At 35.8% G+C, this 23,275-nt stretch overlaps 1 protein-coding gene and 3 non-coding genes across 4 annotated transcripts; 1 reads left to right on the top strand and 3 right to left on the bottom strand.

Annotated features, from left to right (window-relative positions):
* Positions 1-1,807: 1,807 nt before the first annotated feature.
* LOC127787147 (uncharacterized) lies at positions 1,808-2,552 on the top strand. The gene has a single exon (XM_052315044.1). It carries the CDS (start codon positions 1,878-1,880, stop codon positions 2,292-2,294), a length of 417 nt encoding a protein of 138 aa, XP_052171004.1. The 5' UTR covers positions 1,808-1,877; the 3' UTR covers positions 2,295-2,552.
* Positions 2,553-7,198: 4,646 nt separating this feature from the next.
* LOC127787732 (small nucleolar RNA Z161/Z228) lies at positions 7,199-7,298 on the bottom strand. Its single transcript, XR_008020197.1, has one exon. It is a non-coding gene; the product is annotated as a small nucleolar RNA Z161/Z228 (small nucleolar RNA).
* Positions 7,299-8,027: 729 nt separating this feature from the next.
* On the bottom strand, positions 8,028-8,108 carry LOC127787741 (small nucleolar RNA snoR116). The gene has a single exon (XR_008020206.1). It is a non-coding gene; the product is annotated as a small nucleolar RNA snoR116 (small nucleolar RNA).
* A 15,080-nt stretch (positions 8,109-23,188) lies between these two features.
* Positions 23,189-23,270, bottom strand: TRNAS-GCU (transfer RNA serine (anticodon GCU)). The gene has a single exon. It is a non-coding gene; the product is annotated as a tRNA-Ser (tRNA).
* Positions 23,271-23,275: the final 5 nt, after the last annotated feature.

Raw genomic sequence — 23,275 nt, 5'->3', positions numbered from 1 at the left:
CAGAATGAACAACGATTTTAATGGTGATAGATGCAGTTACGTCGATGACAAACGACAATAAAAGTGATTGTATCGATGACAACTATAGTGGCAACGAGAGAAAGATGGAGTGTGTATGTGAGGTACAAGTAGCACCATGAATTAGTAACAAAATAGAGACAAATTTTTTTATCAAAACAGAGGATAAAATTGTAATTGAAGCAAATTGTCAAATTAATTGTCTAAGCAATTACATTTGTAATTGGAACAAAGAATAAAATTGAATTAAAGTTGTCAAATCAATTGTCTAAACAATTAGATTTGTAATCGAAACAAAGAATAAAATTGAAATGAAGTTGTCAAATCAATTGTCTAAACAATTGTGTAAGTAGCATTCTTCGAGTGCGATTTTGTTCACCCCTTTAACGGGGGTGCACCCTCAGTGCTTTTAAGGGTGAAAAATAACATAACGGCAGCATGAGCGGTAATATTTGATTGTCATTCCATTATTTTTCACTCTCAAAATACTGAGCATGATGATCACCTCCGTTAAAGAGCATGAACAAAATCGCCCCCGCAATCTCCCAGCTTAGAATTAGTTCCAGTGGGCTATGCTATAATATACATATATAATATTATGGGCTGCACGCAGAATTTTTTTTTATCACATTAAATTTTCGTAGATCAAGCAGACTTAAAATAGAGATTATTATTATGTAAACATGTGATGTGGATAATAATAAATCACTTATTTTGTACATATATTTATATTTATTTTAATTTTAAACGAATATTTGAAACTAATGCCAATTCCGTGTGACTTCTCCTCAAATCTATGGTCCAACAGTTAAGCATCGGATGCCTTCTCTTTGCTTATCTCCCAGCAAACGTACCAAGTTATTGTATTTTGTGAGGTGGGGAAAATTATTTATTGTATTTTGAAATATATAATTTAAAAATATCTGAAATTATTTTACCAGTATGTAAGGTTAAAAGTTTTTTATTATTTACATTTGAATCCATTTCCCTACAAATTAATACAGAAAAAAAATATTATTTTTAAAAAATAAATAAAAACTCTTTCCATCCAAATTTAATTATTAATATTTATCCTAAATCCATAAAAATCTCATTTTATCTATTTATATTTTGGCACTTTTATCTAGGGTTGATAATAGTTCAGTTTAATTTCGATTTTTACCAAAATCATAATCAAATCAAACCATTATCCGTTAGTTTTAAAAATTAAAAACCATAATAGACCATTCGATTTTTGTTCGATTTTGGTTTTAACTATGATTTTTTTAATTTGATCCATAATCTCCAATCAGTTTTTTTTTAATATTTAATTAATTATTTTTATTAATAATTATTTGATTGATAAAAAAAATAATTTAAGATTAGATTTTTTATTTGTTAATTATTTTATAAATATTAAATATTTTATATATTTGTAATGCATTAGTTAAAATATTTGTAAAAAAATACATTAGTCAATATATATTATGTGTATATATAATATATTAAATAAATAAATATATTATATATATATTCGATTTGATTTGGTTAAACTGTGATTTTAATTTTGAATTTAATAAAAATTATAATCAAATCATAAATAATATTCAATTTTCTCTCAAACTAAATTATTATTCAATTAAATAATTTTTAAGTTGCTCACGATTTCAGTTATAATTGTCATCCCAATTTTTTATCTGCCCAGTCCCAAATACTGGAGAGGATGTAGGGGTAATGTTGCCATTTCACGTAACTTGTGGAGCGGCGGACATGTTTTTGGAGTGGAAAAATTAATTTCTGTCCTGACTCATAAATTTGATATCCGTCCACCGCTTCCCAGTAGAGAGAGAGAGAGAGCGAGGAGAGAGAGATAGAGAGAGATGGGAGTGGTGATAATAGACGGATCGACGGTGAGAGACTTCGTCGGGGACGAGGAGCACTTCAAGAAGAGCGTGGACGAGCAGTTCGCGGCGCTGGACCTCAACAACGACGGCGTCCTGTCCCGGTCGGAGCTGCGGAAGGCGTTCGAGCAGATGCGCCTCATCGAGACTCACTTCGGCGTCGACGTCGCCACGGCTCCCGCCGAGCTCACGAAGCTCTACGACTCCATATTCGAGCAGTTCGACTGCGACAAGAGCGGCGGCATCGACCTCGCCGAGTTCCAATCGGAGATGAAGAAGATCCTGCTGGCCATCGCCGACGGCCTCGGCTCCTCCCCCATCCAGATGGCCCTCGAGGACAACGACTCCAACCTGCTCAAGCGAGCCGCCGATCTCGAGGCCTCCAAGATTCACTAATTAATCAATCCCCACCGCCTTGCCTTTCTCGTGCCGCCCTAAATTTCAAACAATAAAGTAAGTCTCTGTTGAATCTGCCTGTTGCGTTTGATTAATTTGTCTGTAACATCATATGTCGATCAGGAATCGTCCGTCTACTTTTACCTAGCTTTCTAAGTAAATCGTCCATCTTAATTACATGTCTTAAGTCTTGTTAATTAACGCTACTGTAAACAAATACTCCGTAATTTTATCTGCTTCTTAGGGCTTCCGTCTTCATCGATCTGAATTAAAAATAAATGAGTGAATTGCGGTTATAGAATAATTAGGAGGTTGGTTGCTTAATATTGAAGTCCATGCTTTTGCTCTGCACTGTAAGCTTAGCTCGTGACTCCAAGATTACAATTACAAACGTTGGATTTGGTCGAGTGAGAAGAGATCCTTCAATTAGCTAGGTAGGTATGTTTATGCTGCCCCTGAGCTTAACAAACCCCAGCTTCAATTGGAAGACCGCCTTCCGTTGCCATCTCTAAGAGATTAAGATTCGGAGACATCTTACAGGCTGTTTGGCTTACCGTTTTTTAAGATGACTTTTAAGCCTTCTAACTTTGGGGGTGTTTGCCGATCTGTTTTGACCGCTTCAAACTTCCTTCGACTTATAAGTTTTCAACTTTATTTAGTTACATATTTATTAAAACTTTAAGAGCTTAAACGCTATTAAATTTATAAATTATTTTAACAGTATTTTCAATAAGTTATCCCTCACTTTTCCAAATAAGTTAGGGTTGAGCTATTTGTATAGAAGAAGACTTACAAATTCTTTTACAGGGGCATTAAAATGACTAATTTGTCCCTCTGAAAATTACCCAAATACCCCAATCCAAAAAGACCCAGCAGAGGCTCTTTCTCCCTTTGTCTCTCTGGCTCTCTCTTTCTCCCTTTGTCTCTCTCTTGCACCTAGACCCTTTTGCGTCTCTCTCTGCTTCCCCTTTCTCTTGAATCTCCGACGACGGCCATCCTTCTAGCTCCTTCACACGCACATATCTCCATTGCAGACCAGTTGGGCGGGCATCAAAGACAAAGAAGAAGCAACTCAAGAAACTCAGAAACAAGGCCATTTCGGCCGGCAACACCAAAAAGCTAAGAAGAAACAAGGCCATTTCGGCCGGCAACACCAAAAAGCTAAGAAGAAACAAGGCCAGATGGGATTGCTTCTGTTTTCAAAGCATAATGGGACACCATTCAATTCATTTATCAGTAAAAATGGATTGGAATTGGTAGATTTACAGAACACCAACATGTTATTCTCTTCTTCACCCAAAATTTGTTCCAAATAAGGAACACCTCCCAAAATCCACAAATTTTGTAAATAAAAAAACAAGAATCAAAGGAAAATGAACAGATTGAATCTGTACAGTCATGAAATGAATATCTAAAAGAAAATGGAAAGAAGAATCAAATCAAATTTGAATGCGAAGAAGTCGATAACGGCTGCTTCAATCTGTGATGCTGCCGATCGTACTGCTGCCAGAGATAATCCAAGGGGCACGGGTTCTTCATGTCGAGTCGGGCCCAGGGCTTGCCCGTCCTGCTCCAATGGAGCAAGCTCACAGGACCTGGGTGGAGCGATTGGCAGCTCCTGCTCCGGTTGTCGCCGCCGAGCCCGTGCTAGTTCCATCAGTGGTCCACTGCCTCCATGACGCCGGCGAACACAAGCAAGAACAGCGGCAGCGAACCCAGCTCGTAGATCTGCTGTTTCTTTTGGAGCTCCATCCAAATCTCGATCTTGCTCTGGTAATGACCCATCTGCCATTCATCTCCCTTTCTGGCATCAGAAAAGTCCCTCAAGTGTACAGTTTCTGGAAATGGGGTGCTTTGATTCTAGCCTTGGTTGCTACTTTTAGCTGCATAATCACCAGAATCAAGCTTTTAGTTCTTCGATTCTGCAAAGATAAGTTCTTACCTTCTTCAGGACCTCAATGGACCCAACAGCTTGACGAGGACAACGAAGACCAGTCTTGATTCTCAGATTCATCGGAGAACGATGAAAAGGATGACAAGCTGAGTTCTGTCTTGTCTCTCTGTCTCCCGCTTTTCAAATCCAATTTATCATGATAAATTGGTTCAATTTACATTTCAAATATCACTAATTTCTCGTGATTTATCACACCTATAAATCAATCGATAAAAGTGTTTCTGTATAAATAGCATAACTCAATAAGTTATTAGTAGCTATTTTGTTGATCAAATAAATTATAAATTTACCCTCAAACAAATATCATATTTTCAACATCTATCCATCTTTTTTATCCCTATGCCTTTTCTCTATCGTTGTCTCCCTCCAACTCCTCCATCCTCCATCCCGTTGTCGCTTCCATCACTTCCATTGCAATTGGTGCCTCTAGCCCCATCCTCATCCCCTCTTTCGTTACTCCTCCCTTCTTTATGTATGTATGTATATATATATTTTTAACATAAAAACAAGTTTAACATATATATATATATATTGTATTAATATAGTTTTTAATAATTATATATAATTTATCAACATATAATTATAATAATTTTATTAGTTAAATATTAATTTATAATTTTTTTATTAAAAATTAATATTTTTATTAATTTTATTTATATTATTTAACTATATGTTTATGTTAGTCTTTTTATTAAATTTTAATAATTTATTATTTTTTTAACCAAATACATAACTATATAAATAATAATTTAAAATATATTTATTTAAATACGTTATTAATTTAAATATTAGTTAATTTTTAAGTTTTATATAACTTATAAGTAAAAAGGCTTATAAGCTTTTTAAAAAAAGGATAAGCCAAACTTCTTAAAAGTTGTGTAAATCTTTAAGGTATGAGAAAAAGCCTTTGAAGGTGAGGGGTGAATGGTTGGTACTGGGACATGTGCGCAGGGATATAACATTGTCCCGACCGCATGATGTGATGTTGTCTTGGTCACACATGGTGTTGTCTCGTGGTTAAACTCGGAAGAGGGCTTTCGTGAGAATTCCCTAGAGGAATATGGTCCTCAAAGGATGAGGTGCTTATTTAAATAGGTCATGTCATGCAAGACAACATAGGGCAAGGTTATGCGGGAGAAGGTTCTCCCTTATTTTTCCACGAGATGATGGCTTAATTGGGTCCCTACTTTCTGCTTCCGCATTTGCCAAGACTTTTGCTCATCAGACTTGCCCTGGAGAACTTCGCTTTTTGATCATCTCAAAGAATGTCTGCACCTGTCTCGAAGAAATTGAATAGTTGTCTAGGAAAAATATACCCCGAAGAAGTTGTCCTAGAGGATCCATTTGTTCCCGAACAACTTTTAAGTCCTAATTACACCAAGGTAATTCAATCATAGGCAAGACCAAGTTTGTCCATGTTTCAAGTCGAGTGGGAAAAGAAGCACTAACCTCCTTCCTTCGCATTGGGGACATGGAGAGGCTAAGGACGGACTTCAGCATACCCGATTCATGGCTGGTACAGAAGCCGAAGGAGGAACGAACATCGCAAGTCAAAGGGGGAGGTGTTGCTATTCATGAGGACAACCTAAAGATGGGCTTAAGGTTCTCCCTTCACCCATTCAGAATGCAATTTTTAAGAGAACAAATCGGCACCTACCCAGCTACATTCCAATGGGTGGGACTCAACTGGTTAGTTTCTATGTCCCATGCAAGAAGAGGTGTAGAGCCAACCACTGAGTTATTCAACTGTTTCTTCCGCCCAAGGGGCAATGAAGGGCTGGAAGGAGCTCGTTGGATTGCAAAAGTCCTGAACTAATGAGCCACTATTCACCGAGTCCTTGTCAAAGGTGGACAATTTCGAAACCCTGTGATAATGGTGAGACTAGTGTGTCCAGGCGAGCTCCTCAGTCCTGGTGCACTGAGTCGTCAAGGAAAGATGTAGCCAAGCCACCCGAGGTTAGACTAGTGATGGGGGCTAATACATCGTTGATCAACTGCTAAGGGAGGGTTGGTCCTCCCGTATTGGATATTCTTACTGATGATGGCTTCAAGGACGTCGATTGGCAAAGGAAGGTGGGCCCTCGAGACAAGCGACACTCGAGGGGGGCTGTTTCTCAAGAAGAAGATGACGATAACAGTGGCGATGAGGAGGAGGCTCTTGAGCAAGGGCTACAAACAACTGTGACAGCAACAACAACAAGAAGTTGCTGAAAGTCAAGGGGAAACTGAAGCCCCCATGGTAAGAAGGAATAAACGGGCACGGGCCGGCACTCAAGACGAAGCCAGCCACTCAAGTCAACCGTCACTCATTGACTTTCCTCCTGGTGTTGTCTTTCAAGAGACGTTCCAAGTTACTGTGGAGAAAGAAGCAAACTTCCAGACTAGACACAGTCGCACTAAAAAAATATCGCCAGTAGCACCGAGCCACTTGCGACTATCCTCTCCCACCAGTAGCACCGAGCCACTTGTTAAATAATATAATTACATAAATTATTCATAAAAACAACTTACTTATACTATTATATTTTTATTCATGAATAAACTTATTTTCTGAACATAAAAAACTCTTTTTTAACTTTTATTTATAAACAAAATTGATAATTTCTTTCATAAACAAACTTGCAATTGGTTTAATTTAAAGAGAGTTGAACCGAACACAGCCAAATTTGAGTATTTCTTATAAAACTTGACATAATGAGAGATCAAGTCAACTAAACTCAATTAATTTACACCCTCTAATTCGAAGAAACTATAACAAGGAAAGTGAAAGAGGATGGCTTAGAGCATGAATAATATGGAGGTCCATAAAACCAAAAAAGGAGATTCGGAAGGAGATGATTTCCATCTATTACTAATATATATATCTCCGAAGAAGAATAATAGTATAAAGGAAAGAACAATGAATGGAAAAAGAATAATATTGGTCCTTTTTATCACTATCATCAAGGAAATCCATCAGTAATATTGGAACTTTAACATCAATACTGACACTTCTAGGTGTCTCAGACGACCGTCGTGAGAAATTTCAATCCAAATTCATCATCTGGTTTCCTTGTTTCTTAACAAACACAGACCTCTTATTTGGTAACACATTGATGATTTAGAGTCGTGCTCGTGCATCTAATTATAGCACAGCTCCTACAGCCCACAGCCACGGAGCTATTTCAATGGTTGCAAAATGCATGAAAATTTCAAAAACCAGAACTAAATCAGGACATACAAAAGTACTCAGTTTCATATTATAACATTTCCTAGTATTAATCTCGCAAGAGCGCTCATCACATAAGAGAATCTCACAACAAATAAAATAATTTCAATTTTTCAATGAGATCTCAAGTCTCGGATTGGTATGCATAACATCATTTCTTTTCATAAGCACTGTTTTAAACAGTACACCCCAATAGCAAGTATATTTCAGTCGCGAACAGATCAATCCCACTGATAAAAATAGAAGCCAAGTAAAAGCGACAAAGGCAATGGACGCAATTCCAATTTCCAGAAACTCAAATCCCAAGAATTATAATAAGAACAAAATCCAAAAATATAGAAGCATCTGAATGCACAAGCCTGGTGGAAAAAGCAAGAGGCAAATGCCAGAATCTCAGCTTCGTTCGTTATTGGCAACGTACAGCGCTGACGACGCCACGAAACAAGCGCATCAGAGACTCTAATTTATTGCCGTAAAAACAGTTTCATTTTTTATCTTTCATGCCTTAAAGATAATCAAGAACTCAAGTAATCAAAACTTGAACAAAATTGTTCGAACAGACTCGAAACGAAGGCTCAGAGAATAATGTTGATACATCAACGAGCTTTCAAGCTCTCATAGTTTGATGGTATAATTGTGCTCGTCACTGCCTCCACAGACACATCTCAACGTAGAAAAAAAAACAGAGTTGAAAACTAGGCATACAAACATTCAAAATATGCTTCGAGAACAAAGATCCATCAGAATACAATTCAGCGGAACAACAAATGATAGAACGATACTCACAGAGCAACCGAGAAGACAGATTGTTAGCATCGCATTGAAGATTCGCCAATACCTGAGATTATATAGCGGCGCGGTGACGGTGCTGGAAACCCTAAATTTTCAAGGGAGCTGATATTACCACAATGCCCTCAATATCCGATAATATAACACTCTCTATTTTTAAAAAAATAATTGTTTATTTTTTATATTTGATTTGATTAATAAAAAACATTAAAAATATTTTTATAATAAAAACATTTTACACAAATGACATAAAGTACTTTATGAATTCAGAATTTGTAAATTACTTTATCATTTACAATAAATCTAATAAGTTATTTTTTCTTTCTTTAAAACATTTTTACATATATATATATGTATTTATCTATAAATAAATTTGTACACAATACATATATATATATAGGAATGCATGTATACACATACATATACATATTATTGAAGAGTCGATCATCACTTGGACCACAATTTGCTCGTAGTTTTTTTATGTACTCCTTGAATTTGAGATTATTCCGATAATCTTCGTGTCCAAGCTCGTTCGGAGCTAGCTCTTCTTATAAGAAAAAAAATGGACTCTCATCCCTTAATAGATCATTCGACACTCAAGTCAGTCATAATACTCGAGAATGACATAATTGTGATATAATAAGAATGCAATAAATGGTGTACCTCACTCATTGGACATTGGCTTTATATTTGTGATTCGTGTTATTATTATTTAAATATAACAATTAAAATTTATATTGCTCGAGGATTTTTGGAAGTTGGTAGAACATAGTACAGGAACAAGGCTTATATGGGAAAAAGTTGTTTGGGAGAATTGAAGTTGCCTCAGAAAAGACCTATAAGCCATAAAACAGGTCAGAAAACATGCAAGGACTTTTTTTGCGTGGGTCCTCTAATACTTAAGTTAGAAGTGTTGGTCCCTTAAGGTATGGCTATTAAAGAAAGGGGTGAATTGAGTAATTAAATTTTTTTTCTCTTTTAATAAATATTCTTAATTAATAATTTTATTTAAGAATATATATTTGATAAATATAATAAATTATATTTGAGATTAATAATTAATGCAAGTCACAAAATATAACAAGAATAAATAAGATGAGACACAACATAATTTATAGTAGGTCAGTGTTTCCACACACATCTAGTTCACTTTCCCAAGATCTAACCACCCTTGGGATTCTACTTAATCAATTTCACCAAACTTTTCATACTATCTCACCTTAGAAATACACACCTAGATTACAACGAGTTCTAGGCAACCACTACACCAAAGTTTTCACCTTAACTTACTTTAAAAACTAGATTCACCTAAATTTTAATAGTTCTAAGAAATCTATACAATGTTCAATGGTAATTTAAATGTTTGCAAGTAATTTGTCAACACTTGGACACAAATAAGCAATTAAGCACTGTCGATGTTTGGAATTGGTCGACCGTGATTCGTAGGCCCGCAATGAGAAAAATAAGCACAAATGCAAAGAAGAGAAACAAATGAAAACAAATAATAAGTCACACACAAGGAAGTTTTTACATGTTTCAGCTAGAATGATGTCTAGTCCACGACTGTTCTCTGATTATTCCGGCAGAGTAACAGTATATCATGATTGTTCATCCTTTTTTTTTATACAATGGTTTTTGACCCCTATTTATAGTATGGGGTGTTTACAATTTACATAAAACCTGAAAGTGGAAGGATAATATTATCGGGGACAATGTGTCATTATCAATTCCATAAAATTGGGAGTAGATTCCGCATTACTAGGGATCTAGTTTGCCTCAGGTAAGGTAGGTGGGTCCCGCCTTCGTTTTTCAACTGACTTGTTGTTATGCTAGCTGAACGGTTAGGCTGGGAGTATCGTTGGGAGCTCGCTTGGTTCCGTGGTCTGAGCTTGGGTCTTAGCGACGTGCGACCTTGTTCTGACGACCTCGGCTTTGGGCCGGTTGGGCTTAGTGAGGTTGGGCCGGCCTGTTAGGTCGAGTCCAACCCATAAGAAAGATGATCCGAAAAATACTCATGAGAAGCACAAAATACACAAGCTAATAATAATTAAATAAATAAATAAATTGGTGACCTCGGAGAAATTCATAGTAAACTTGAAAATATTTTTCGTTTCTTGTTTTGTGGCTTTTAGGTTGATGTGCAATAATGATTCGTGAACCTTGGATTGCTCGAATGATAGCTTGAGAGCATTTGAGATCTTTTGGGTACTTTGAATTTGCAATGAAAGTATTTGAATAACTCAAAAATAAGTTTGAAAAATATTTATAGACATTTTAGACACTATTGCATTCGTTGGGTGAGAGTCGACTTTACAAATTCTAAGAGTTGACATTCACTAGCATCCGTTTGATAAATTTTGCAACGGTCAAATTTTTTACCATTGAGCATCAAGAGTTGACTTTTCTCATTTCAAGAGTCGACTTTCAATCCATAATTTTGTAAGAAATATTTTAAAATAATTTTTATGTATTTAAAATTTTTTATTAAATAGTTTGAATATAAAATAATATTTTTGGTAATACATATGCTATGAAAAATATTTTATAAATTACTCTAAAAATATTTTTAATGAAAAATAACATTTTTGGTAACACATGTGCTATGAAAAATATTTTATAAATTAATTAAAAATAATTCAATACTACAATTAATATATTTAAGAAAAATATTATTATTTGTATATTAAAATTATCTTTTTGTTAATTTTTAAAAATTAATTAATATGATCAAGTTGGCTCAACAAGAAGAAGTAGTAGCGAAACCTGGATGCACAAGGAATTATGCAGGAATGTGCAATAAGGCCCAATGGAGAGTCATCTAGGAGAAATGTGTTTTTTCATGAGAACTAGTGTTGTAAGTGGGCAAAAGAAAAAAAAAAAGGCCTTTGAATGCGAGGGGTTGAGGGCTATTTACAATGGCTGGTCAATAACTGGGACACGTGACACGCACGTGCGAGGGTGAGGGTGCACTGCACTTCTAGATAAGAGACATGGTGTTTTCTGAGATAACTTTTTCACTAAGAAAGACCTCTCCTGGAGGACATTTTTTCCCTAGTATGATGTCTTCTTCGAGAGAACTCCTCTTCAAAGGATAAGTTACAACAATGGCTCCTTATTTTTGTCTTTAATTGAAAATCAAATGAAATAGTACCTTAAGAACAATAAAGTTATCTTGAAGAATTTCTAGTTACTCCGATTGAATGCCGATGTTTATACAGCATGTAAAATGCATATGGCATGACAAAAAAATAACTAATGTTAAGCTGTGAGGCAAGATAGAGGTACCTAGCATCTTGATTTCACATAGTAATAATTGTGTGCACAACATAATTGCCTCGTACAACGTGCTTGCGACTTCCTATCACGATGATATATGAAGAATCTCAGGCTCCCTGATAGGGGTTAATTGTATGCTTATTTTTATCTATTTTTCATCGTAACCCTGTGTGATTTTTTCTACATAAAATGTGTTTATATGGATTTTACATCATTTAATCTTTTTTTGTAGGAACTCAGCAAAACATATTATTTCGAAGATTTGGGTGTAAAAAGAAAAGAAATAAATATTATAAAGTTAATTTTAAAATAAATATTTTAATATAAAAAATAAAAAATATTTTATATAATTATTATTAATATAATATAATCAAAGTTATTATAATTAATAGTATATTAGATATTATATATTATACTATATATTAAATTATAATCTTTATATATGTGTATTATATTATATATTATATTATATTTGTCGACGTTCAATTTCAACTGATCCCAATTTGTTTTTGGGCCGCGGTGAGTAAGTCTAAAGTGCCAAGAAGAAGAAAACAAAAGATCTCGGACGTGAATCAACACCAGAATTTTTACATGGTTCGGCCAGAACGATACTTACTCCACAACCGCACTCTGATTATTCCTTCAGAATGGCGGTGTCTGCTCATTCTCTCTGTCCCTCTGACCCTCATTTATCTTCCAAGGTCCTTACAATTTAGATAATATATAGAAATATAAAGGCTACATAATGGGGGACAAACTGTCCTTATCGTTTACATAAAATCAGGAGTGGAATTCCCATTACGAGGAGCATAGGTTGTTTTAGGTAAAGTAACTGGACCCTATATTTGACTTCTTAGCAGCTTTGCCATTTATGAGAGATGGGGGTTTTGCCCTAGCGACCTGGGTGGTTCAGCGAACTGAAAGACATTGCCAGGAGCTCGTTAGTCGATCGCTGGGAGCTTCTCGAGAGCTCGCCAAGTGCTCACTTTATGAGTTTCGAATCCCGATGGTGGCTGAGCTTTCTTTGGCGAGGTCGTCTAGGCCTTCTCGACTTTGGGTGATTGGACCGGTCCATCGGGCCGAGTCTGACCATGTGGAGTGATACAAGAAATACAAGTAACAATGTTATTTATATATAATAATGTGGCAGTGGCGTGAGATTGCAAAAGATGGACTAGGGCTGCCATATGCATCTTATATATATATATAATAAAGGCTGCAACACACGCACTTGGAGGAGGAAGAAAGATATATATATATATAATAAAGGTTGCAACACACACACAATTATATATATATATATATAATTGGAGATGGCATGGAATTGAGGGGGGAGAAGGCTTTTGGAGGCGCCAGTGAAGAAGGCTTCTGGGCAACACAATTGGAGACAGACAAGGAATTGAAAATCTGGAAGGAGGCGCACAATGAGGAAGATTGGACGCAGCAGGCGCGGCGCAGGGACCTTCTTCTTATTCATTCTTCATTTAATTTTGTTTTTATTTCATTAATTTCATTATGAACTAATTGTATTTAACTAGGGTTTGAGATGAAGGTTGCTATGAATTCTTGATTTTTATTGATTGGGTTTTCTATAGTGAGTTTAATTATTTATTATTTGTTCTTAATGTGATTGAGTGATTTAACCATCATTTAATTAATTTTGTATTATGATTTGAGACTGAGAGGTGATCTTCATAATAGGTTGAAGTAATAAATTTCATAAGATAGATAGTTGATAAGGGATTTGATACTTGAATCATATAAGGGATAATGAATTTGAACTTAACAATGAATTTCGGTTTGTTATAACTATTGGGAAATAGGTTTATTGTTAACAAATTGAGATTTAATTAGGTTAGTAAATCTTGGAAAGAAACTAACCAATTTAGATATTCATCCCATTGAATTGATAGAAACCCAATTGATTGAAAATTAAGATGGATTAATAAATGGATTTGAAATACCCTAGTTGCCTCCATTTTATCTAAGTTAAGTTATTTTTTAATTTGTGTTTAATTTTAGTTTTCATTATTTTAATTTATTCAAATTCATCTCTTTTTATAGTCTAAATAATATTAAAGTTAATCTAATTGTGGTACTTAATCCAATCCTTCGTGGGATCGACACTCTACTCATTCATTATATTACTTGCACCATTTGTATGCTTGCGAATTAGCCTAACACTCTCCAATTTAGGAGTAAGGGGAGGCTTGACTAAGGATGACTTTCAATGGAATGAGGCAATAGAGACGACCTTCCAAAAATGGCTCTCAACCATTTGTAATTAAATGCAACGCAAGTGGACTTGGAATTGGTGCAATCCTCTCTTAGCAAAATTGACCAGTCGCTTATTTTAGTGAACCATTGAAGAGTTTGGCTCTTGCATTGTCTACTTATGAGAAATAGATGTTGGTTATTGTCAAATCCATCAATAAGTGGCATCAATATTTGCTTGGGAAATCATTTACAGTTTACACTGACCAAAAAGGTTTAAAGTACTTGTTGGAACAATGAATTATGACACCGGTGCAAACCCGATGTCTACCAAAAATACTTGGCTATGATTATAAAATTGAGTATAAAAAATGGCCGAAAAATCAAGGTACAGATTCTTTATCTCGTATTGGTGAGCTTCAATTATTATCAATTTCTATGTCACATGCAAATTGGTGGCCAATTTTTCAAGAGAAAGTCTAACATGACCCATTTTATGAAGACTTGAATTCCTCCCATCCTAATCACGAGTTGCTCCAATGCAATGGCATATGGTTCAAAAGGGACAATTTATTTGAGTCCTTACATCAACATTGATTCCAAAGATAATGACTGACTGCCATTCATCACCAATCGGAGGTCATTTTGGATTTCATAAAACACTTTCCTGCATCAAGAACAACTTTTTTTGGTCTAATATGCATTAGATATTTAAGGATTTTTTAGGACAGTGCGATGTTTATGAAAGGTTCAAAACGGATTGTATGAGGCCGGTGGGATTGTTGTAACCGCTGGTAGTTCCTACTCAACTGTGGACTTTATCGAATGGTTACCACATTCTAATGGATATATTGTCACCATGGTCGTTGTTGATCGGCTGACAAAGTATGCTCACTTCGTGGCCTTGAAGCACCCGTTTACTGCCTTGACAATCACCAAGGCATTTGTCTCCAACGTGGTTCGCCTCCATGGCATTCCAACAACCATTGTTAGTAACCGAGATAAAGTGTTTATAAGCTACTTTTGACGAACATTATTCCAATTGCAGGGAACCAAGTTGTGCATGAGTTTGAGTTACTGTTAAACTCAAGGGTGTGTAAATAAGATTTTGATGATAACAAAAATAGTTTTATGATATAAATATATTTTATTAGTCTCTTCCAATGTAAAATATATGTTTTAATGATAACAAATTTATTTTGTTTGTTAGAGATATATTTTATCAAAACTCATTGTACTGAAAAATTATGTGCTGAAATGACTAAGTATCTTAGGTTAATTGAAGTTTATCTTAAATTAATCGAAGTAAGGAAGATTGTTTAAATCTTGTCATATGCTATTTAGGTTGACCAAAGTTTATATTCGATCGACTGAAGTTGGCCAAAACCTTGTCCTCATGTTTTAGGTTAACCTAAGCTTCGACCGAAATTGTGCCTTTGGTCTACTAAAGTTTAAAAGTCATTTTTGAATGTCGTGATTTTTACATGTTTTTTTATTGCTCGCAAAGTGTATAACTTTTCAAATTTAATTTCGTCTTGTTCCTCAAAGTCATAGATTGATTATCTCTTACTAATTATATAATCTATTACTAGACAATAATGTTTCTTCAGCCCTCACAAATTGACTTTCATGTAGAAATCTCTTAGGTATGTTTTAAGTTGTCAACATATGCTAATTAGAGTTGAAGAATCTGAAGATTTCTTTTGAAATTTAAATGATGCTTCGTCCTTTCTATGTAAACAACTATTTTCTCTAATATTATGTATAAATAAAAGGAGAAAAATATATATATAGATAAAGAAATACAATAAGTGCTGCAGGTTTGTTGGCTAATGGAATTCTCAAATTGTTGGTAACTTGTTTGACATTGTTTTTGCTCTAAGTTTGTTATTATTACTCACTTGTTGTGAGGAGATTGTATTTGCTAGTTATGCGCTAGTAGTTCTTAACGTAATAAATTTTATGCTACTTATAGTTTCAAGTAAAAGCTAGTGTTGGTTCTAGTTTCAATTAAAAGTTATAGTTAATTCTCCCTAGTGAAACCACAAGTTAAGTCTTGAGAGACTTAAGCCTAATCTTGAGATAAATGACAAAATTCTTTAAGAAGTTGAACTTTTATAAAAAATTTCTTGTTTATTGTGGATGATTGTTTTAAATTTTCATATACTTGCTCAATCACATTTTATTTAAATCACAAAAATTAAGAGTTGTCAACAAGAGCAAAATTTATTAATTTTTGAAAAACCCAAATCACCCCCTCTTTGAGTATTTATTTGGGCAACAGTTATCATCCACAATCTGATGGGCAAATCGAGGTTGTAAATCACACTTTGGAGTGATATTTTCTATCAGGGGCGGATCTAGAAATTTATGTAAGGGGAGATTGTTATTATTTTTTTTTTTAGATGTAAAACTGTACATCACAGATTTTGGGATGAATTGAAATTTTTTTTGACTGATTTATTATTAAAAATTAATTTTAACTGTGGGCTAGCCGAGAACAACTCACACGTAGATACGCCCCTATTTGCCATGCTTTGCAAGTGACCAACCGCGAGAGTGGGTAGAATGGATTCCCTAGGCCTAGTTCAGCTACAACACATTAGTTTGTTCCTCTACCAAGATGACACCATTCCAAGCAGTTTATGGAATTCCACCTCCAAGTTTACTGGCCTATGTGCCAGTCACTTCTCGTGTACAAGTAGTTGATGAGTACCTGCATAACTGAGATACTATCTTACATGAACTTTATGCTGGCTCCAGATCAGATGAAAAGTCAGATGGACCAACACTGCTGCAAGGTATCTTTTGCTGTTGGAGATTATGTGTATTAAAACTACAGCCGTATCGCTAGACTTTAATGGCCTTTTGAGGTTCCATGAAGCTTAACCCGTGGTACTTTGGGCCATACCATATCATGGAAAAGGTGGGTTCGGTAGTTTACAAATTGGCCCTGCCTCCCAGTTCTCAAATCCACAATGTGTTTCATGTCAATTTGTTACGGAAGCATTTAGGACTACTAACACCTGCTTCTAATCAACTCCTACCAGTCTTTGATACTTCAATCATCATTCCACAGCCTGAGGCGGTCCTTGATCGATGTGTGATATGCAATCGTAAATATTGTCTAAAGTCCAAAATTCTAGTGAAATGGGTGTGTAATACCCGGGAATGATTTGAGGTCATAAATAATATTTAATGAAGGGCATAATTGGAATTATTGAAAGAATAAGGCTATAGGACACACTAACTCAACTTTGGACGACCGAATCAGTTAGAGGGAGTACCCCGGGCCCTAGACAATTAAGGAAAATGGTATAGTATCAATGAGTGATTTAAATTATGATTTTTAGTGATGAAAGAAATTAGATCGGGAACAGTTTTCGATACAGCTGTTGACCTGGCTGAGAAAATCGAATCGACGTAGGAGATGTCCAGAAGGTCAACGGAGCGCGTCAAGGACTAGTATTTAATGTGTAGAACAACCCTTAAGCGATTTCTGGTTAAATCAAATGGATTTAAGGTCACTTTGACCAACCGGGCCTAAGTGTAATTTTCTAAATTTGCCCGAGGGAGGTCAAAACAGTAATTTTTTAGGAATTTCGAGGGACAAGTGAGATGTACAAAGCTTGTGGACCTTAGTGATATAGTTGGATTTATCAGGGGTGTTATGGGGAGGGCAGAAATGTCATTTGAAGAAAATTGAGGGCCAAAGTGTAATAAATGAAACTTGTGGTGTGAACACAATCGGCTGCCACAATCAAACCGCACATAGAGGCTGAAACCGGCGATGAGAAGGCCAAGGAGGACCTGGGGAAGGTGCTATACGGCGTGGGGTTTCTTGTAGGCCAAGTTGTGGCTGGTGATTGGCCGGATTTTCGCTATAAATAGCAAGGGTTTCGGCCGAAACTTGGTAAGAAAATCGAACGCCATTTTGGATGTTTTTGAAGGAGTGGTTAAAGGGCTATTGGTGCTTGCATCAAGGGGAAGATTTTGGGATATTTTGGGAGCATTTTCATCAGGCATAGAAGCCGATTGAAGCTCGGCCGAGAACGGGTGACGATCTGCTTACTGGATCTGTAACTCGACTTTTGGGGTGTTTTTCGGTGAGTTTTTGAGCTCCAACCAGTTCCAACATGATCAACTTCAAGTGGGCTTCAAGGGGTGCCTTCAGATCGGTCATCGGAGACATCAGTGGTGGCCGAAAAATTGGGGAAGAAGGTGGCGCGTGGCTGTACGCGCCACACACCACTCGCACCCACGTGCTGGGTGCGTGAGGGTGCGTGACAGAGGGCAAAAATGGTATTTCCTTTTTCAGTATTTTTCTATATTTATTTTAGGAATTATTGTGTTGAAATATTTGGAAAAATATTTGAGGAGATAATTATTTTGGAATTATCGAGGTGAAAAATGAGAGAAAAATAGAGAAAATTATGAGAAAATTGAGAAAAATGGATTTTAATACTTCCTTAATTAAATATGATGTTTAGGAAGTGTTGTGCCTCAAGGTTGAGTGTAAGCTCAAATGATTACGACTTGGCACACAAATCGAGGCGATCTGAATTCGTTCGAGGTAAGTGGTTTAACTCTAGTTTTACCTTGTTTGGATATGTCTTGGTGTGAATGGGGTGAGTTCAGGTGAACGAGTGACACGGTAGGGCACTCGAGACCAGAACTCAGAATGCTATGCTTATGCGTTTTATTCATGTATATATGACATCATTTACATATTGATCATGTGGTATATTGCATCAACTATTTTTTACTTGCAAAAGAGTCGGTGCATGGCGTGTGATTTTAATATCATCGGAGTATTGATTTTCGTGTCGTTATTAGGTTCGTATGGGACATGATGGGGTCTTCTTGAGAATGGGACAAGATTAATCCTGGTGAACGAGTGACACGGTAGGGCACTCGAGAGATTAAGTATATCGTGGTAAGGTCAACCCCATCGGTGTGTGGAATGGATTTTCCACAGGAGGTTGAAGTATGTCAGGGAGATTTCTCAAGTTAGACGTGTTTGCATTTGTCGTTTTGTCTGTGTATGCCATGCTCATATGTTTGTTCATGCATTATGTAAATTGTTTCATGCTGTCACTTAGATGTTTTGTCATCTAACCTGGGTTATACCCCTGGAACGTTCAATGTTCCAGTCAGGGACTGCTACGAGGGCAAGGACATGGTCGATTGAAGGTCAACGGTGCTTAGATTGATAGTCGTTGTAAACTTTGGGGTTTTGGTATGTATGTATTACAGCATGTGTATAAGTAGTTGTATGATAACATTGTTATAATTTGGTTATCTGTATTACATATTTCGTTATAGAAATGCTATGTAAGAATCACGGTGTTTGATATTAATGTATCTGCTGCATTATGATATCTCTCGTTTAGTTGTTAAGATTATTGATCTTGTTAAGTTAAACGGGCAAGATTGGGGTTTTCGGGGTCTTGTGTTTGCATGTGAAGGTTGTTCATGAAGCACCACGCGTGATGATGTTATTTTAAAAAAAAAAAGTATTCCCAGAAATACTCTTATAGTGACACGTCCGGCGAGGCGGGGTGCCCTGAGCGAAAGATACGACCTGAGAGAACGAGTGGCGCTTTACCAAGTCCTATCCTAATTTCATCCTTGCAAACAAGGATCCTTAAGTGAGGGGAATGATATATGCAATGCATACAATGCCACCCAGGAAACACATGCACTAGTGTATGAAGATTGGATCCAATAGAACCTGGTCAAAATTATTTAGTTGTTTCAGTCAAAGTTTGTTTTCTTTTTGTTAATTGAATAATTTCAATTGTGCTGATCTTCAGCAAAGACTGGGTCAAGTCAAGTTATTTCCTTATTTTTAGGTTTGCTGTTATTTTTTTGGCTATAAATATAGCTTGAAGTGAAGTAATAAAAGATTAGAATCAATTCCCATATAATCTAATCTTTTCTCCCTCAACTCTACTCTTTTTTTTTGCATCTCAAATTAATACGTATCATTAGACTTAGAAGATAAACTACATCAATTAAAATTTAAACTTGTTATGGGTATTTTCTAGACCACATTACATGGGCTGGAAACGGTGCAGTGGACTGGCCCAATGCTTCGAAGCCCAGTAAGTCCCGGGTTGAGGACATTAAGGGCGAGGTCGCAGGTTGCTTCGACTGGGTTTAGATCGCGGAATGTCTTAAGCTACGAGACACGCCATCAGGCTACTCAGCTTGCGCCATGAAGAGATGGCGAATTTATCGGTAGTGGTTAGAGAAAAAGTCAACCTGCCTAATCTAAGGTAAATCATATCCCTGTTAATGAGGAATCGTTCTTGATTATGTGAAGCTGATAAGGAAATATTATCTTCATAATATTATCCTTTTATTTTGGATTTTTATTCAAATTGTAAACACCCCATACTATAAATAAAGGTCAAAAACCATTATATGGGTACGAGCAATAATATACTGTTACTTTGTCGAAATAATCAGAGGGACAGTCATGGACTAGGCACCGTTTAGGCCGAACCACGTAAAAACTTTTTTGAGTACTTTCACTTCTTTTTTTTATTGGAATTGTGTTTACTTTCTCAATGCAGGAAAATGAATCATGGTCGACTGATTCCCAACGTTGACAAAACTTGATGAAATTATCTTTTACAATCTGTCTTATCCCTTTAATCCTTAAATCTTGTAATTTGATTTTAAAAATAAATTCAATTTTCTCTAAATATTTATCTCTTTTCAATTTTTTCACCAAAACTAATTCAAAATTTTCAACAAAAAGGCTTTCCATCCATTTTGTAATGGAAAAGCCTTCCCTCAATTTGAGGATGTGGGAATGACTATTCTCTAGTAAATGTGTAACACTCTGCCTTTTTAGGGCATATTATTATGCTAGGATTTTTTTTTTTGTGTGTGTTTCCTTCATGCACATTCACATTACCAAATCAGAACCTCACGAAATCTCGTAATTGCAACTTATAAGTAGGTCATACAAATCGTATCATAACATTATAATAACTGTTAATGAAAAACAAACATAAACTAATTGGATAACTGGTCCTAGCCTTGGCATAAGAACCATCACATAACCTTCATCACGCTAAAGTTTTAGTTACTCAGTTGTCTTTCTGCTCGCTCGTCTCGCTTGAAATGTGAAATATTTTACGGAAAAAAGTCCAACATTAGAAGATGAATATTTTAAAAAAAGGTTAAAACAACTTTCATGAATGAATGATGCATAAACAACTATAAACAGATGCCCTAGTGTAACTTCCCTAGTAAACTAGCCCGACATTGAACCCTCGGTAGTCATCTTGGCAAGCACATGCTGCATGGGATACTCCTGTACATTATTCTGACAATACCTTTGGGGAATTACGGCTACCCTATCAGGGTGACATCCCATCCCATTCACAAGTATCGATATGCCAACAATATCATGCCATGTGAAATATCACAACTATCGATGCAATAGTACATGTACAGATATGACAAAATGTTCATAAATTACATATAATTTAGCAACATTCGTAAATATCATGCATAACATAGACAACATATCACGTATATGTTTTCGAGAAAAACCACTCACCTTGAACAAAACTCAGAATATCTCGAACCTCGTGCTCAACCTCAATTTTTGTGTTAGGCCTCAATAATCGCATAAATACTTAACTTTGAGCCTCAACGAACCCTAGCCATCATATTTATTCAAAGAAGTATCAATATCCAACTTTTCATAATTTTTCTCTATTTTCTTTCTATTTTTTTCCTCAATAATACCTCCTTAAGGTTTTTCCCAAACTTTCTAACACCATAAATTATAAAATAATTTTCTAAAAATATTAAAAAAATCCAAAAAATACATATATCTCACGCGCCCTCACACGTCTTGCGCATGTACTGCGTGTGAAGACTGGCGCGTGTACCTCACTCGCCGATCGTCTTCTCCAACTCCAGCCAACGATGTTTATTATCTTTTCCTTCTACTTTGATCAACACCTCAAGTCGATCACAATGGTATACTTGGATGCTTAAAACAATAGCCAGAAGTATCCCAACTGGACGTTTAAACTCTTGGTTTTGGCGGCTTCTTGCATTTTCTGGCGACCTTCGAAAACACCCTCAAATCTACACGAAAACTCATCAAACTCTCCAAAAAAATTCTACAAAACACAAGGAACAAAAGTTCCTTATCCTCAACCCTCAATTCATCATTTAAAGCCTCGAATTTGAGCTAGAACTAATGAAAAACCCTTGATCATCGACCCCTTATTTATACCTGATTTTGAACCTTGAAACGCCCGTTGCTGTTAAATCTGAGGTCTTAAATGCCTCAACCTGTTTCAGATCAACCCAAATCCCTCATTATTAGCCTACACGATCGATTTACAGAGGCCAATTATTTTTAGCCATTTCATGGCCGCATTTTTGGTTAAATCAATCGTCGACGTGGTGGTCGATTCTTCATCGTAGGCAAGCCTTAATGACCTTAAGATTAGCCCTGATCCTTTTGAGCCCTTTCTGGTAGCCCCCCACGGCCAAAATCGGCGATGGAAAAGACGGCCGGCGGCTGGTAGTATTCACGTTGCCAGATTTTCAAAAATTACACTTTCGTCCCATTCAAACTTTAAAATTACATTTGGCTCTTTCCATACAACCCTTTGAGTTTTTGAAAATTCCACAACGAACCCTTGAATTTTCTCTTTCACACTTTATCCCCTAAGGTTCGTTTTACCACTTTTGACCAACTTTCATAAATTACACTTAGCCTGAAAATATATGCTTTGATCGCATATCCTTCTTATTTCATCTCGAAACCACGTTGTTCCTTATGCAAAACTTGAATGTTCTAAAGATTCCATTGACTTTTCGAAAGTCTCTTACGATTATTTAGTTTTTTAGCGTGAATCATAGTTGTATCGAAAATTATCTCTGACGTAATTTCTTTCAATGCCATAAATCTTGTCTTGAGACTCTCATCAATCCTATATCATTTTTCCTAGGCATCTAAGCTCCAGGGTATTCTCTGCAATTGATTCAGTCATTCACAACTTTGAGAAATTATATTATAATCCCAAAACTTTTGAAAATTTCATCTACACTCCAAGACAAATTACACCTGACTCCTTTAGAAATTATTGGGTATTACAAAATAGACCATTCTGTCTAACCAAATAATATATTTTTGAGAATCCATTTCCTATTACTTTACCTTGTATTTCGTCCAATCAAATTCCACCTAAAAACGATAAATTTTAAAAGTCTGTAGAGAATTCTAATATAATAAAGTAGAGAACAACTGTTAACTTAGATTGATGGAATCATAATGGCTAGAAATTCAAAACCGCTATGAACTAATTCTTTGTGTCAATGAATTAAAGAAATCGTATCGTATTTCATGGAAAATGTATATTCAGACAAATTTTATATAATAATTAAAAAAGAATAAAAACGCAAAAAAGTCGTCGCCTGAGAGATTCGAACTCTCGCGGGGAAACCCCATGTACTTAGCAGGCACACGCCTTAACCACTCGGCCAAAGCGACAACTG

This window comes from Diospyros lotus, chromosome 12, assembly GCF_014633365.1.
Source record: "Diospyros lotus cultivar Yz01 chromosome 12, ASM1463336v1, whole genome shotgun sequence".
Classification (NCBI taxonomy): Eukaryota; Viridiplantae; Streptophyta; class Magnoliopsida; order Ericales; family Ebenaceae; genus Diospyros; species Diospyros lotus.
This window is presented reverse-complemented; position numbering and strand designations above follow the sequence as displayed.

Excerpts from the sequence above, each read along its gene's own strand:
- LOC127787147 (XM_052315044.1), top strand. The coding sequence starts at position 1,878 with ATGGGAGTGGTGATAATAGACGGATCGACGGTGAGAGACTTCGTCGGG.